Source organism: Pogona vitticeps, chromosome 1 (assembly GCF_051106095.1).
Source record: "Pogona vitticeps strain Pit_001003342236 chromosome 1, PviZW2.1, whole genome shotgun sequence".
Taxonomy (NCBI): domain Eukaryota; kingdom Metazoa; phylum Chordata; class Lepidosauria; order Squamata; family Agamidae; genus Pogona; species Pogona vitticeps.
In genome coordinates this window covers 64,613,727-64,630,632 of record NC_135783.1, presented here as the reverse complement: position 1 = coordinate 64,630,632, position 16,906 = coordinate 64,613,727, and the positions used below count along the sequence as shown (strand labels likewise).

The 16,906-nt window shown below is 41.0% G+C and overlaps 1 protein-coding gene across 3 annotated transcripts in view; it reads right to left on the bottom strand.

Annotated features, from left to right (window-relative positions):
* The window catches only part of RPS6KA2 (ribosomal protein S6 kinase A2), a 279,999-nt gene that overhangs the window by 178,707 nt on the left and 84,386 nt on the right, over positions 1–16,906 (bottom strand). The window contains exon 1 of one of the 3 annotated variants that reach the window (XM_020808570.3): positions 6,987–7,194. The exons of the other annotated variants lie outside the window; for them this stretch is intronic. Within the exon in view, the coding sequence (XP_020664229.2) occupies positions 6,987–7,085 (99 nt within the window). The 5' untranslated portion in view covers positions 7,086–7,194. Of the gene's footprint in view, positions 1–6,986; positions 7,195–16,906 lie in introns of those variants that run through there. 3 annotated transcript variants of the gene reach the window in all.

The following is a 16,906-nucleotide window of genomic DNA, read 5'->3' as shown; positions in this document are numbered from 1 at the left end:
ATGATTTTGTTCAGAATTTGAGCATGAGATATAATTTACATTAGATGGCTCACTATTAGTTCTGCATTCATTCCAGGAAATTTAACTGATCTTTACTTTAAAGACATGAGTTCTACATACAACCATTAGGATTTTGCAGAAATTGAATGGGTTAGATGTTAATAACAATTTGCAGTTTTTACAATAACGATAGCTTCTTTTGACTTTTCTTTTTCTGAACTGTAGATACAGAATGTTTTATCATAGGGTTGAACAATGCAGTAAGCCAACCACATGGAGGGGGAATGAAAGAGAAGAATTTTGGATTCTTTGCACACACACGCCTCCCTGAAGTTCACAAGTCCCCAAGATGCTACCAGCCGAATCCAGGCTGACTCAACATGCTGCTTCAGTATAATAGTGAAGTAACCAAAGAAAAACCCGAGCAGACTAAATATGGATTATCCACAGTAACTATATAATTCTTAAAGTGCCATATCCCTTTAAATATTAGCAATTTTTCAGTTAATACAGAGTAAATTCAATGCAAACATTCAAATCCAACAGTCAAATCGATCAGGAAGCTGAGAGATCTTGAACAAACTTGTCCAGCTTGTATGATCCAATCCTTAAACTTTAGAAGACTCCAATCAAGGTTTTAAGTCCCACAATATCCTTTATAATAGAATTTTCTTGGAAAATAACTTCAATTCCTTTGTGGAAACTTTAGATTGTCCCAGCTAACTAGACTGCTCGCAAGTTAACCCACTTTCATTTCCTTTGTCAAAGCTTGGGACATGGGTTTTATTGGTAAAGGATTGTTCCCGTCAAGATGAACTTCCCAGAAAGAACCATATCCCAAACTTTGACTTTTGATAATCACATGCAAGGTAAATACAAATGGTTTCTCTTTGCAGCTTGCTTTTATGATAGGGTATCCAAGGTACAGCTTGGACTGTATTTCCTCCCTTTGCACAGTCTGGTGGTTTGGGGACTCCTATGTAGACCACCTCTGAAATAATTGTGACCTCAGCCCATGGATCTATTCTGAAATTGACCATCCCTCTCTAATAGTTATGCTTATTTCACAGGAAAGACCAGCATCTTTACAAAACTGAGATTCTAAAGAAAACTTGGATCTCATGCTGTGGTCACTTTTTATATCCTTTATGTACAACACATAACAGCAAAATGGTGTGCATATTGGGGGGGGGGGGTTGTAGGTTTTCAAAATTATTAATATATCCTGCAAGGTATTTCACTAACCAGGCAGATCTTTCTAATGCTATTAACAGGATCCTTCACATATTTCAGACTTCGACCTGCTGTCTGAATGGTGGGGCCTATTCTTTCAATCCTGCGGAACTCTGAAACTAGTAGCGGCAAAGATTAAATCTTTACATTTTCTGTTTCTAAGAATCTATGGCCAGTATCCTGTTGAGCTCCTGCAAAGTGGAAAGTCCCACTAGTGCAGTAACACAGGATCACACAGCTTGTGCAGATATTGCTGTTGTGCAAGTGGTGTTCTTCTTGGAGAAAACACACCCTCACTCATCAACGTATTTAGACAAATGATGTGACCCTGTCTTATTAACCAGGTGGAATTTTCCAATTAGCAGAAGTTCCACAGGATACTTAGACTGTGGGTTGATAACAGTAGGTTATAGAAGACTCGGTGGTTGGGAACTTGGACAAGAACTTTATCGTCTCTCTTCAGAAATAACAGAGCAACAGGAACCTTCTGATTTTTGCCTACAACAAAGTCAAATGTTATCTAATGACTAAACTATAAAATGTGGTTTCCGTAAACATATTTTCCCTGAGAATCTCATTCAGCACTGGGGAATCTACTTACAAATAAATTTCCACAAGATGCATTATTAAACACGTTATCTATTATGACTTTCCAAGTTATACTGACCAATCTCGGTAAATTAGTTAAAGACACTGGAAACGCTCCAATGTAGAAGGGAAGAGTAGAGAGTCAAACATTTTTGACAGCATTGCAAAAATCAGTGACAAAAGAACCCCATGATATTTCTAGAAGTAGTTCACCTGAGAAGCACAGCATGGAAATAATTCAATTCTCTTTCAAATATTTTGCATACTGCTCTGGGTACTAACATATACAGCTGTTCTCTGCACAGTAGAGCTATATTTGTTTCTGAAAATGGAAAGGTATTTGGTCAGCATGAATACCATTTATAAACTCAACAATCATGGCAAATACTCACTAGTTTAAGTCTCTGGCTGTGGAATCAGAGGTTGGGAGTTCAATGCTCCTGTGAGTAGAGCCAGCCTGTATGGCCTTGGGAATGATCACCATTAATCAGAATTCACTTGGCCATATATGATTATGATGAGTATGAAAGGATAGGGAAGTGTAACATTTCATAGATAGATAGATAGATAGATAGATAGATAGATAGATAGATAGATAGATAGATAGATAGACAGACAGACAGACAGACAGACAGACAGACAGACAGACAGACAGACAGACAGACAGACAGACAGACAGACAGATAGATAGATAGATAGATAGATAGATAGATAGATAGATAGATAGATAGATAGATAGATAGATAGATAGATAGATAGATAGATAGATAGATAGATAGATAGATAGATAGATAGATAGATAGATAGATAGATATGTGTGTTTAGTCGTTTAGTCGTGTCCGACTCTTCGTGACCCCATGGACCAGAGCACGCCAGGCCCTCCTGTCTTCTACTGCCTCCCGGAGTTGTGTCAGGTTCATGTTGGTTGCTTTGCAGACACTGTCCAGCCATCTCATCCTTGGTCGTCCCCTTCTCCTCTTGCCATCACACCTTCCTAACATCAAGGTTTTTTCCAAGGACTCTTTTCTTCTCATGAGATGGCCAAAGTACTGGAGCCTCAGCTTCAGGATCTGTCCTTCAAGTGAGCATTCAGGGTTGATTTCCTTTAGAACTGATAGGTTTGTTCTCCTTGCAGTCCAGGGGATTCTCAAGAGCCTCCTCCAGCACCACAATTCAAAGGCATCAATTCTTCGGCGGTCTGCTTTCTTTATGGTCCAGCTCTCACTTCCATACATCACGACAGGAAAAACCATAGCTTTGACTATTCGGACTTTTGTTGGCAAGGTGATGTCTCTGCTTTTCAAGATGCTGTCCAGATTTGTCATCGCTTTCCTCCCAAGAAGAAGGCGCCTTTTAATTTCAGGGCTGCTGTCTCCATCTGAAGTAATCATGGAGCCCAGGAAGATAAAATTTGACACTGCCTCCATATCTTCCCCTTCTATTTCCCAGGAGGTGATGGGACCAGTGGCCATGATCTTAGTTTTTTTGATGTTGAGTTTCAGACCGTTTTTTGCACTCTCCTCTTTCACTCTCATTACAAGGTTCTTTAATTCCTCCTCACTTTCTGCCATCAGAGTGGTATCATCTGCATATCGGAGGTTGTTGATATTTCTTCCGGCAATCTTAATTCCGGCTTGGGTTTCTTCCAGTCCAGCCTTCCGCATGATGTATTCTGCATATAAGTTAAATAAGCAGGGGGACAATATACAGCCTTGCCGTACTCCTTTCCCAATTTTGAACCACTCAGTTGTTCCATGACCAGTTCTAACTGTTGCTTCCTGTCCCACATATAGGTTTCTCAGGAGACAGATAAAGTGGTCAGGCACTCCCATTTCTTTAAGAACTTGCCATAGTTTGCTGTGGTCCACACAGTCAAAGGCTTTTGCATAGTCAATGAAGCAGAAGTAGATATTTTTCTGGAACTCTCTGGCTTTCTCCATAATCCAGCGCAAGTTAGCAATTTGGTCTCGAGTTCCTCTGCCTCTTCGGAATCCAGCTTGTACTTCTGGGAGTTCTCGGTCCACATACTGCTGAAGCCTACCTTGGAGGATTTTGAGCATAACCTTGCTAGCGTGCGAAATGAGTGCAATTGTACGGTGGTTGGAGCATTCTTTGGCACTGCCTTTCTTTGGGATTGGGATGTAGACTGATCTTTTCCAATCCTCTGGCCACTGTTGAGTTTTCCAAACTTGCTGGCATATTGAATGTAGCACCTTAACAGCATCATCTTTCAAGATTTTAAATAGTTCAACTGGAATGCCATCACCTCCACTGGCCTTGTTGTTAGCCAGGCTTTCTAAGGCCCACTTGACTTCGCTCTCCAGGATGTCTGGCTCAAGGTCAGCAACTACATTGTCTGGGTTGTCCAGGATATCCAAATCTTTCTGATATAATTCCTCTGTGTATTCTTGCCACCTCTTCTTGACGTCTTCTGCTTCTGTTAGGTCCCTCCCATTTTTGTCTTTTATCATGCCAGGCCCTCCTTCATGGATTGCTGCCTTGTCGTGGCGAAGGGGCTTGAGTAACTCAGAGAAACTATGGGCTATGCCGTGCAGGGACACCCAAGACGGACAGGACATAGTGGAGAGTTCCAACTAAACGCAATCCACCTGGAGTAGGAAATGGCAAGCCACTCCAGTATCTTTGCCAAGAACGCCCCATGATCAGAAACAAAAGGCTAATAGATAGATATAGATATAGATATAGATATAGATATAGATATAGATATAGATATAGATATAGATATAGGTCTCTGGCTGTGGAGCCAGAGGTTGGAATTTCAATTCAATTCCCCACTGTACTTCCTTGATGGGGGCTAGATTTGATGATCCATAGGTTCCCTTCCAGTTCTGCAGTTCTAAGATTATTATATTATTATTGTACATGTGTATACACACACACACACACACACACACACACACACACACACACACACACACACACACACACACACACACACACACACACGCACACAAACCCACTGTGCCCACAAAATGTCTTTCATTTTTGGTTACACTGCAGAAGCCTCTGTGCTGCAAGGTCAAAAGACCTGCAGTTGTAAGATCAAATCTACGTGTTGGAGTTAGCCCCCGTCGCTTGTCCCAGGTCCCACCAACCTAGCGGTTCAAAAGCATGCAAAATGTGAGTAGATAAATAGGTACCATCTCAGTGGGAAGGTAAACGGCGTTCCGTCTCTAGTCATGCTGGCCACATGACCACAGAAGATTGTCTTCGGACAAAACGCTGGCTCTATGGCTTGGAAACGGGGATGAGCACCACCCCCTAGAGTCGAACACGACTGGACAAAAATTGTCAAGGGGAACCTTTACCTTTACTCAAGGGGAACCTTTACCTATACCTTTAAGGCATATTTCAGGTTTTCTCCATAACTCCTTTAGAGAGGACTACTTTCTTTTTAGGGAGAAATCTGCCAGGGGTACCTGGACTGAGTCCAGATGTTTCCTGGTGCTGCCCACACATATAGAGTAGGCAGAGGAAAGCCATTTTTCTCACTATGAAAACACCCACATGGCCAATATCCTTAAAATCTTATATGGTAAATAAGACTCCATGGCTGTATTTGGTAGCAGAAATTGAGAAACTAGAAGAGCAAAACAAGAAATCTATCTAAGGCCACAACAAACATATACACATTTACCTGAGAGAAAATCCCACTTAACTCAATGAAATTAATTCTGAATAGGCAGGAGCAGGATTGTGCTCTCAGGCTGCAATCCTGTGCAAACTTACTTTGAAATAAACCACATTAAAATCGATGTGCCTAACTTTTGAGCAAACATGTACAGGTTTATGTTATAAACTGTTATAACAGTGAGCGTGCATGCACGAACACACACATACACTATCAAAATGCCAGATGCAGGGGAGGGGTATCAGGAGACAGGTATCTAATTGTCTCGTGTGCTCCCAGGGGCATCTGGTGGGGCCACTGTGAGATACAGGAAGATACTAGGTGGGCCCTTGGCCTGATCCAGCAGAACTCTCCTTATGTTAAATAGATCACTGGTTCTTAACCTTGGGTTACTCAGGAGTTTTGGACTGCAACTCCCAGAAGTCTTCACCACCAACTGTGCTGGCTGGAGTTTCTGGGAGTTGCAGTTCAAAAACATCCGAGTAACAAAGGTTAAGAACCACTGAAATAGATCATTGATCATAGATGTTCTTATGTAATAATGGGACAATGTGCTTTCTAGAGACAGTTGCAATGCCTTGCATCATACTCCCTCTTCCTTCTAGTAGCAAGAACAGCTGCAACCCTGGCCACAGAAACTGACATGATCCAAAATGCTGCAGATAAGGCTTCTTATTGAACTGAGTAAGGAACATAGTCAGCCACTCAGAAGACTTTCCAGTTACGTCTTTCTCATTTCAACATGAAGAACAGTTACTGTTTACTTTTGCCCTGCATGAACACCCAAATCATCCGCAGCCAGAGATCCATAAAAACTGCTGCGCTAGAGCTCATGTGGCAGGCTAATTACTGTATAGTTTTAAACTATTTACAGTATTTCAGCACCTCACTCAGCACAAAGATCAATGAGAAACCTTGAGCCACTCACCGTCTTTGAGCCCAGCCTACTCAAACAAGGCTGTTGTGAAAACAAAATACAGTAGTACCTGCAGGAAAGGGGGGGGAGAGACAAACCAGTGCCTCCTGCGTTCACTGGACGCAGCCAGAGGTACAAACAGAACAAAACTACCACCAGTAACAGTCTAAAGATGAACTAGTAGTCTCAACTAATTGAATCAAAGGAATTTACAAAAGTCTGGCCTTACTTTTCATCCACTGATTTGATGGGGCCAACAATTAAAAGAAAGAATAGGAAAACTGAGGAAATAGTCTTCTTGCAGATTCTGATCTGTATCCAACCTTTTAAATGGGGGGGGGAGAATCCCCCCTTACAAGAACATCAATTTGAATAGATTTTTTCCCCTCATGCTCCAAGACTCGCATCAGCATCACAGTTGCCACCTTGTTTCCAGCAAAAAGCATTTTCACACGAGAAAGAAAAGTAAAGAAAATTAAAATGTGAAACCTGGCACTTAAAAGAACTACTACACGGGGTGCCTCTTGTTAAGAGACTGGTGAGGTTACGATCACCCCCAACAGCGATTATTCATACCGTTCTTGTTATTGTTTTTACCTCAAATCTGCTGAGGCTCGAGCTCTTGGAGCGAGACTTCTTGCGGAGATAGACCGAAAAGAACCGGCGCACCGTGAACTTCTTCATGTTCATTTCCATCGCCCCGTTCGGCCCGGCGGAGGCGCAGCGCCGAGTCGGGAGAGCCGCCGCAGTGGCCGGGCGAAGCTAGAGCATGCCGCTCGTCTCCGGCGTCAGAGCCCTCGGAGGAAGAAGCAACGGCGGGCGAGTCTTCCTGGGCGGAGGAAGGTCCCCTTCGGAATTCATCCAGCCCCGCGGGCGGGCGGGCGGGCGGGACGGAGCCAAACCCCCTCAGAGGCGCACCGTGCCAAAAAAGCTCGGGACACGCGACCCGGCGCCTCGCCCCGACCCGGGTTCACACGGCATCGCCGCAAGTCCAACTCTCGTCCTTCCCCGCCCGCTTTTGTGTCCCTCCCTCCCGCTCGGGGTCCCCCTACGCCCAATCGGCGTCGGCTGTTCTTGCCTGCATAATCAGCTCTTCTCGGACATGACAGCTCCGAAATCTCTGCCCCGCAGATGGGAGAGGACAGGAGCAGAGGCGCCCCCGCCGCCGCCGCCTCTCGATCGCCGGTCTGTTCCAATTTCCGGGCTTGTGGATGCAGGGCTGTGCCGCGCTCCCGCTTGAAGCGGGTTGGGCGCTGGTGCAGGAGGCAGAGAGCGAGCGAGCTATAATTATCCCGGTCCGATTTAGGAAAAGATGAGCTCTCACAAAAGAGATCTCCTGGGAGATTCGCTCTGGAGGCAGGCAGGCAGTCAATCAGCGAGGCCGCTGCCAACCTAGCTTAAGTCGGTACATCTCTACTAGCGGCTGCTCTCAATCTCTTGCCTTCTTCGTTAGTTTTCTGGAATTCAAACCTATCTGTAGTTTTCTCCCCACGAAACGTGTGTTCTCCACAGACGGGACCGAGCTGCAACATCAAATTCGTTAACTGATATTGTTAGCGGAGCAAATCCTGAAATATGAAACGCCGAACAAAATGAACCCCTCTGCTCCCTATGTATAAAAGGTTATAAATTGAATTGCCTACCTGGGTTTATTAGAATCCCACCCCACCTACATTTGCCATTAAACGCACCATCTTCCTCCTTAACCACCCTGATGGCATGGGTGATAAGAAAGAAAGAAAGAAAGAAAGAAAGAAAGAAAGAAAGAAAGAAAGAAAGAAAGAAAGAAAGAAAGAAAGAAAGAAAGAAAGAAAGAAAGAAAGAAAGAAAGAAAGAAAGAAAGAAAGAAAGAAAGAAAGAAGTGGCTCTCAGGATTCAAAACCCATATCAGTCTTTGTTATTGTTGCTATTTAGGTAGGCTGAAAAGTCACAGGAAACTATGCAAGCCTTAGAATTTCACTAAGCAAGTCAGCAAACAAAGGGATTGAGGAGGACTCCTATGGGGTACTCAAGTGGTTTTAAGTCACTGAAATATCAGGAGAACGCCATATTTAGCCATTCAGTGGGATTCTACAGTGGAGGAAGATTTTACACCATCTGAAGCTGGGATTTTGTTCACCAGCTACCTACCAACGCTTCTCAATTTAGCTTTCTCTATTTTAAAAAAATCTAGTATGCTATCTAAATATATCTCTAGCTTTGTTTAAAAAAAAAACCACCCCGCTCTACTGCTGCATAACACTGCCATGAAGAAACAGAATGTGCATTTTGCACAAGAATTGAGAAAGATCTAGCAGCTGGATTTTATACTTTTTTAAAATAACAGGTAACCTTTGTGTGTATGTGTGCACTTATTCTTCATTCTTGGAAGAGTTGTAGGTAACCTGAAGCCATCTCAATATCTGAGGATGTCTAATTTGAACGTCCATAATCTCTACACACTTTCCATCTGAAGACTGCAAGAATAGGCGTGGCTTTTTGGTGTGCTAGCCATGTTGCCTGATGAAGAATCTTGCAAAATATGGAAGCTGACACACTACTGTGTAACCTTTAACTTGGCCTAAAAATATGAATTCTCAACTTTGGTGGTGAATTATGGAACCAAAAAAATTGTGTGGAAACGAACAATTTTATTTGAAGGGGCAACTTTCAAACAGAAAAAGCTCATAGATATATAAATGTAAATGTCTGAATAATAAACCTTCGGACTGAGAAGTGTATATAAAATTACCATCTATTAGTAATATAGTTTGCAAGTATTTCTGTATTTTTCTAAACTATTCATCACATAATTATTGTGATTAACATGGCAGTAATGGACTAATGGTTGCCAAAATTATACCAGCTACGGCCCTACCTGGACGAGCGGAGTCTCATGACAGTCACACATGCACTGGTAACATCCCGCATAGATTACTGCAATGCGCTTTACGTGGGGCTGCCTTTGAAGACGGTCCGGCGACTGCAACTGGTCCAGAATCGAGCTGTGCGGCTGGTGAGTGGTGCAGCCGCCAGGGAACATATCAAGCCGATTCTGTATAAGTTACATTGGCTACCAGTTGCTGCCCGGGCCCAATTCAAAGTGCTTGTTTTGACATATAAAGCCCTAAACGGCTTGGGCCCTGGATACCTGAAGGACCGCCTCCTTCCATATGAACCTACCTGGCAGTTAAGATCTAGCCAGGGGGCCCTTTTGAAAGAGCCGTCCCTTAAGGAGGTAAGAGGGACGGCTTGTAGACAAAGGGCCTTCTCGGCAGCTGCCCCCAGACTATGGAATGCCCTCCCGACTGAGATTCGTCTGGCGCCGACGCTGATGATATTTCGGTGCCAGGTCAAAACCTTCCTGTTCCAGAAGGCTTTTAATTGAAATAATATTAGCTGTGGGTCTGATGGCAATTTTAATTGTATCTTAATTGTATTTTAATTATTTTATCTTTTACTGTATTGAATTTTAATTATTGTAAGCCGCCCAGAAACCTCTGGGTAGTGTGGGCGGCATATAAATTGAATGAATGAATAAATAAATAAATAAATAAATAAATAAATAAATAAATAAATAAATAAATAAATAAATAAATAAATAAATAAAATAGCCATTCTTATTTAATAGGAAGTTTACCATTTTCCCTACAGATAAACATTAGGATCAAAATCCTGTTAAAAATGTGTGCCTAAGCACTTTTCATAGTTTGCCTACTAGATGACCTATTGCACAACCAGAGAAAAACCAAGTACATGATGGACAGCCAGGAAAATGCCTCCCATTGCTTGCACTCTTGCCCTTATGTGACTGTATAATGCAATAAGATTCTGGACTAAGAAATAAACTGGACTCCTATAGTGTCAATATCCCAAGGGAACATTTCTCTTTACCTTAGACTGACAAATCTCTTCAATTCTTTTATAATTTCCATATGATTAAGAAAAACACCAAGGTTCCTTCCCCCAACTCCCCAAAGTTTATTCTATGAAATATGTAACACTTCCTTTTTGGTAACATACCTGTTCCACAATTAAAGACTTGAGCTATGAAAACTCTATGAAACTGAATTTCTCATGGCTTACTCATTAGTCAGCTAGAATAGTCAGAGTCAGGGATGGTAATAGTCTGAAGTTTGTTCTCAGATGTGGTTAAACCACAAAGTCTCTGGGCTACAAGGTCGTAAGATCAGCAGTTCGAATCCACGCGACGGAGTGAGCTCCTGCCGCTTGTCCCAGCTCCTGCCAACCTAGCAGTTCGAAAGCATGTAAAAATGTGAGTAGATAAATAGGTACCACCACGGTGGGAAGGCAACGGCGTTCCGTGTCTAGTCACACTGGCCACGTGACCACGGAAACTGTCTACGGACAAACACTGGCTCTATGGCTTGAGAATGGGGATGAGAACCGCACCCTAGAGGCAGACGACTGGACCATTTGTCAAAGGGAACCTTTAACTTTACCTGTTCTCAGAGGTCAAAACCACAGGCAGCTAGCCTTATAAAAAGAGGAGCACTATGTGTAATTATTGTTTGTCACATCTATATGTGTGATTTACTGTTATCCCAGAATATTCAAAAGGTCAGCTGCTTTCTGCAACTAAGCAATAAATGTATGCAAAGACAGAAAAAGTGCTGAGGGTGTACTCTCATAAAAACTGGTTATAAATCCTTTCTTGGCCACCACATTCCTCCTCCCCCACAAAGTGAAAAAAGAAAAGAGAAGAGTTATGACTTCATACACAGCTACACATGTGTACATTTCCTTCCTTGTCTGAAGCTGAATACACAATTGAAGACATGATTCTTTCTGATAAAATTTGAATGAACAATATACGTAATAGCTAAGATGAACAGCACCCAGTTTTCTCAATGACTCCAATAAAAAGGCAGAAGCCAAGAAATAAATAAATTAAACTGGAAATTTCCTCACAATGTTTATAAAACATAGAACTGTCAGATCAACCTGGAGTGTGAAAAACTGAAATCAGGAATTCCTGTTAATATATAATTAATTTGAGGACTCTTTCCTGGTAGAGAAAAAAGCTAACAGAATAAGTGTGCATATGCTAAGATATAATCAACAAAAATCATAGCTAAGTAATATACCAAAGGATTATTATTATGCTTATCCTTTCTTTCTACTACAAAATAGCACTCAAATATGCTATCATCTTACCTTTAGGATAATTTAATAAGAAATTAATAAAATTTAATAAAACCATTAATTATAATGACCTAAAAGGCCAAACAGAAACTTTCTTAAGAGGAGCAAGAATGGGAACTGACTGCAATTTCACTGTAGGAGTAATATAAAGCTATTTGGGATCTAACTATACAATAGCTAAAATCCTGTTGTGTGGTTATCCCTGCAGAAGGCAAACAGCATAACTCACAGTGGCCCTTCAGTAGCAGTGGATGAATCTCTGCTTGGATTTTCAGGCATGTAATGACCCACCATATTGATGCACACCAAAAATCTAAGCAAGGACTCATTAAATGGCAGTGAAAGGTAAAGGTAAAGGTTCCCCTTGACATTTAGTCCAGTCGTGTCTGACTCTAGGGCGCAGTGCTCATCCTAGTTTCTGAGCCATAGAGCCAGCGTTTGTCCATAGACAGTTTCCGTGGTCACATGGCCAGTGCGATTTATACATGGAACACTGTTACCTTTCCACCGAGGTGGTACCTATTTATCTACTTGCATTTGCATGCTTTCAAAATGATAAGTTGGCAGGAGCTGGGAGAAGCGATGGAAGCTCACTCCATTACGTGGCTTCGACTGCAGGTCTTTTGACCTTGCAGCACAGAGGCTTCTGCGGTTTAACCCGCAGCACCACCACGTCCTTTTGGTAGTAAAAAGCCACTGTAAATTACACCATTTGCCTTCTATAAGGGTAATTACACAACAGAATTTTTAAATGTGTAGGATATTTAAGAGACTAATGCCTTAAAAAAACAATGGAACAGTCGTGAATTGGAGCAAAGAGATTATGAGGTGGGGGGGAAGGAGTGTGTTAACTACCTTTCTCTTGCTGCACCTCCATGCCAAAATCCTCTTTCTCAAGATACTTTCCATGTTTTACTTGAAGTGTTAAAGCTATGGTTGCATGAGTTTGTGCATAGCATGCAATCAATCCCACTGCCCTCTTCTACAAAGTTTAAGCCATGAACAGTGTCAGAAGCTCACCAACCTATATATTCTGGTAAATGCATATGTGCATGCTTGCATGCATGACATGTTCATCACTATAAATGAAACAAATGTTGTGTATAACGTAGTACAGAGTAAGTGTACCTCCTGAGGAAAGACCAGTGTAGAGTGCTGAAATATATGATTTGGATCCAAAAGCAGGCTCAGTTCCTACAACAGGGTTAGGCAACTAGTCGTTGAATTATGACTCCTCTTGGCCCTAGTCAACACTGTCAGTGTTAAGGGATGAGGGGGTTGGTTGGTTGGTTGTCTGTTTATTTATTTGCTTTATAGCATACCTTTCTCCCCAAAAAGACTCGTCAACATCTGGGTGAGGCACACATTGCTCACACTTGATTCATAAGCTAGGGTGGAAAAGACTGCTCTCGGAAGTAGGTAGAGCTACTGCCAGTCACTGTTGGCAAGATAGGGCAAGAAGGACCAATTGTGTGACTTGGGATAAGGCAGATTCCTATGAAAATTATTGAGTAAAAATTATCAAGTTTCTTAGAAGTCAGCCACTCTGACCACCTGCATTGTGGATTCAAGGACATCAGTACTCAGCAATAAAAGAAGACTAACTATGCAGAATAATGAATAATGCCTTTCCAAGATTGTGCCAGAAAATATATTTTGCTTAGCAGTCCAAGAACAATGCTGACTATTGCAAACCAATGGGCTGTACCCTACACAAACTGCACTGTAGAGTAATTTAGCCCAGCCTGGCAGTGATTAGCCTGAAAGCCTTACTCACAGGACCTTCACTATACCTGCTTCATATTTTCAGTGGGAAAGCTATTTTGGATGTCTTCCACATTGACAGCAGTGGTTAAATTGGACTTGAGTCAATCTTGCAAGTCAAAACCCCAGATTTCAACATAGGTTATTGCTATGTTGTTGTACAAGTGTGAGTTGAACTATCGGCTCCTCAGACAGATACTGCTGCAATCATGCTCCTACTATGACTGTGGTGAACCCTGAAAGTACTTTTCTGTTATTTTATTATGTATAACTTTTTGCTGGATGTAGAAGAGGACAGGATTCGTGCATCTATGATAGTTGTGCAAAATAAGAAATATCAGCAACTTCTGAAACAGCTTTACCATTCTGGAGAATGAGGGAGGTACTTCAGGTAGCAGATACTGAGGGGTGTGGAATGTATAGAGCTGTCTATGCCAGACAACGTGCCTTATGCCCTGTAAATTAGACTCCAGGTTTCTAGTACAGTGCAGGATGTTATGCTATTTCCAATTGTTCATCCCACCCATTTGTGCAGTTGGAACTACCATTTGGCATTCATAAGAATAAATTCATAGTCCACAATTTGAACTGAGAAAGGCAATATCAGTACCAGTACACTAAGATCCTGGTGCCAAAGAAGAAGAAGGTGAGTGAAAGCTGAACCCCCAATGAAGCCCAAGAATTCCCCACGGGATTCCCCACACAAAGGCACTAGGAAGGGCTCAGATGAGATCCCTGTGTGCCATATATTCTCCTGCAGTTGAATTTCATGGAGCTGTAAGGCAAAGTGAAAGGTTCAATGAGAGAGCCTTTTTGTGTTCTGAAACAGTCTTCTTTTTCTTTCTACTCTCACTCAGCTTAGTTTTCTAAACTTTACTGAAATGTTATTACATTGTTATAGTCTGTGAACAATTGCGGAATGATGATTGCTACATGGGTTTTGATAGGGTAAATCAAACAACTAGGATATTAGAGTTTGTCCTTCTTGCCTTTTGCTATTTTTTTCTTTCTTCTATGCCCCCCCCCCAACTTTTTGGTGCAGTGGTACAAATTGCAAACACTTCCTGCTGAAATTCTGGCCAAACATTACAGTCAACTATGTCCTGGAAATGGATGACATTAAGTGCTCCTACAGGTCATAGCCATTTGAGTTTTCACCATTCACAGTAATTGTTTTTGCTTTGCTTTGCTTTGTTTTTTAATGGAGAATTGGAAACAGATACTGTAATGCATGGACTCTAGATGGAGCAGGTCAGAATGTCTCTTAAAGGGAACAGGATAGGTCAATTCCAATCTGTATGCTCCATATTTGGGCATAGGCTGGGGGTTTTCCATACATGTCTAGCAGGGGATATTCCTATGGAAATAATGTATTGTGAATTAAGGCCACCCTTCCTTTCCAAAATACAGACTACATAATACATTCAGATTTTTTTTAAAATGACATTTAGCTTTCTTTTGTTTACTTAAATCTGATACACACTTTTTAAAAAAGCCATGGGACTTAGGAACGTGGGTACTGTTTGAATGAAAGGCCTTATGTAGTCATGGCTTAGGAATTTTGGGCAGTACATTCCCTTGCTCCAGTCACAAGGGATCTATGGGTACAGCAGTAATATCTGATAGTTGAGATCATATATAGGGCTGCTAAAGCAATAATAGTCAGTTGTCTGTTCTCAGATAAAAATCAGTATAGAAGATAATACATCTCAACAACTGGGCTTGCAATGAATAAGTAGCTTTTAGAAAATCACTCAGCCAATGACCTTATGGCCATCTCAAATATGATATATTTTCTGATTTATCACAAACCTATTCCTGTTCATTGGAAGAAGAATGAACTCATTTTATTTCAGTAACCATACAGAGAAAATGCAAACATACGGTACATGTCTGTATCTTCATTCAAATAGCTGGAGAAATGCTGCAAAGATAGTTGACTAGTCAGAATATACAATAGCCAAATGTCTGATTATTCTGCCTGGTGCCCGTGCAGTGTACAAAGTAATGACAAGACATCACATTGAGTTTCTTAGATGGTTCTCTAATGAAATAAGTATACTTATTACTGACTAAAGAAACAATTGTCCTATCTGGGCAACCCTTAGTGACAAATATTTAAAGAACTAGGCTATATAATTCAGATATCTTTAGAAACAAATCCATAATAGATACAGTATTTATGTTGGTTTCTGGAAAAAAAAAGCAATCCTGTAGCTCACTGGACAATACTAAAATAATGTGTGTAACATAATGAAAACAGTAATAAAATGGTTAGGAAGAAACTATTAATAAGGGGTCCTTTATAAGGGGTTTCATCAAAGCCTACATGGTAGCTGGAAAAGTCATCATTGTATCTTCTTTTTCCATGGATAAATCTTATCAGATATCAATGATATTGGATAAAAAATTTCATTGATGACAGATTTCTGGACAGCAATCATAATAAAGACAGATAGGCAACAACTCTGCAGCTTGCAAGACTAGGAGTTAGGATGATAACTAGTACTAGATGATGCTGGAGTGGATTAACATCTTGGCAGGTGTGGAACAAAGGATATGTTTTCTCCTTCTCAAGTGGACTGTTTACTGACCATGTACTTTCACTGAGGTCAGTCAACCTACTCCTGTGTAAGTGGCTTGTTGGTGAGTCCATTACTTGAACCTCAATTTGCATAGATCATTGCCATCCTCCTCTAATGAAAGTAGTAACGTGTGCTTCTTTCTGCCAATCACAGCTCTGAATTTTTTTAGATATCTAAACAGTGCCTATAGAAAGCTGTAAGCCTATCTGAAGCTTGAAAACAAGTTTTTGTGTTGTTGTAACAATCCACCATGCAGACCCACTCCTCATCAAAACAAAAACTGTTGATACTACTACAGTATATGAAATCTCAATGAGGCTGAGGGCCATTTTTCAGACCCACCAGTAGCCCAACAGCTATAGTCTGGGGAGGACAGAGTTAAAGGGAAAGGATTTGGTGAAAGAGGATAATTTGAATTTTCAACTTTTCCTACAATGGATTTAGAATTTAGAAGTTAAACAGCACATAAAGAACAGATTTGGATTACCCAAGATCATCACCAAGGTCACAGAAGAAGTGTGGACTGAAAGCAGAAACTGAAATATAGAACAATGTAAAATGACTATTCCTATAAGCATAAACAAAACAAAACCAAAAAAACAAAACAAAACACAAGAACAAAACACAAAGCCTTTATGGATGCCTGAGAAGAGTCTTAAAATTGTTAATGAAAGACAAAATGTAAAAGTTAAAAATGATTGAAATAAGATCAGAATCCTAATTATTTGTCAAACAGAAACAAAGAGAATTATTACAATAATCGGCACAACCAATACATCTTTCCAGCTTTTGAATTCAAAGAGAGCCCTGCCTCTTTGCTGAGTGTTCTTTTTTTCCTTCTCTTTCCACAGTTGGAAGCAGTCAGTTGTTTGTTGTTGATCTGTTCCATTGGTTTCAGCATAAGTGCAGTAAAGAAAAACAGGTTTTTGTAAATTGAAACAATTGTAAGTTTAAAAAATGGGTTTTTTAAAAAAATATATATTATTTCTCCTGCAAATGTCTCAGAGTGTTTCTGAGACTCTA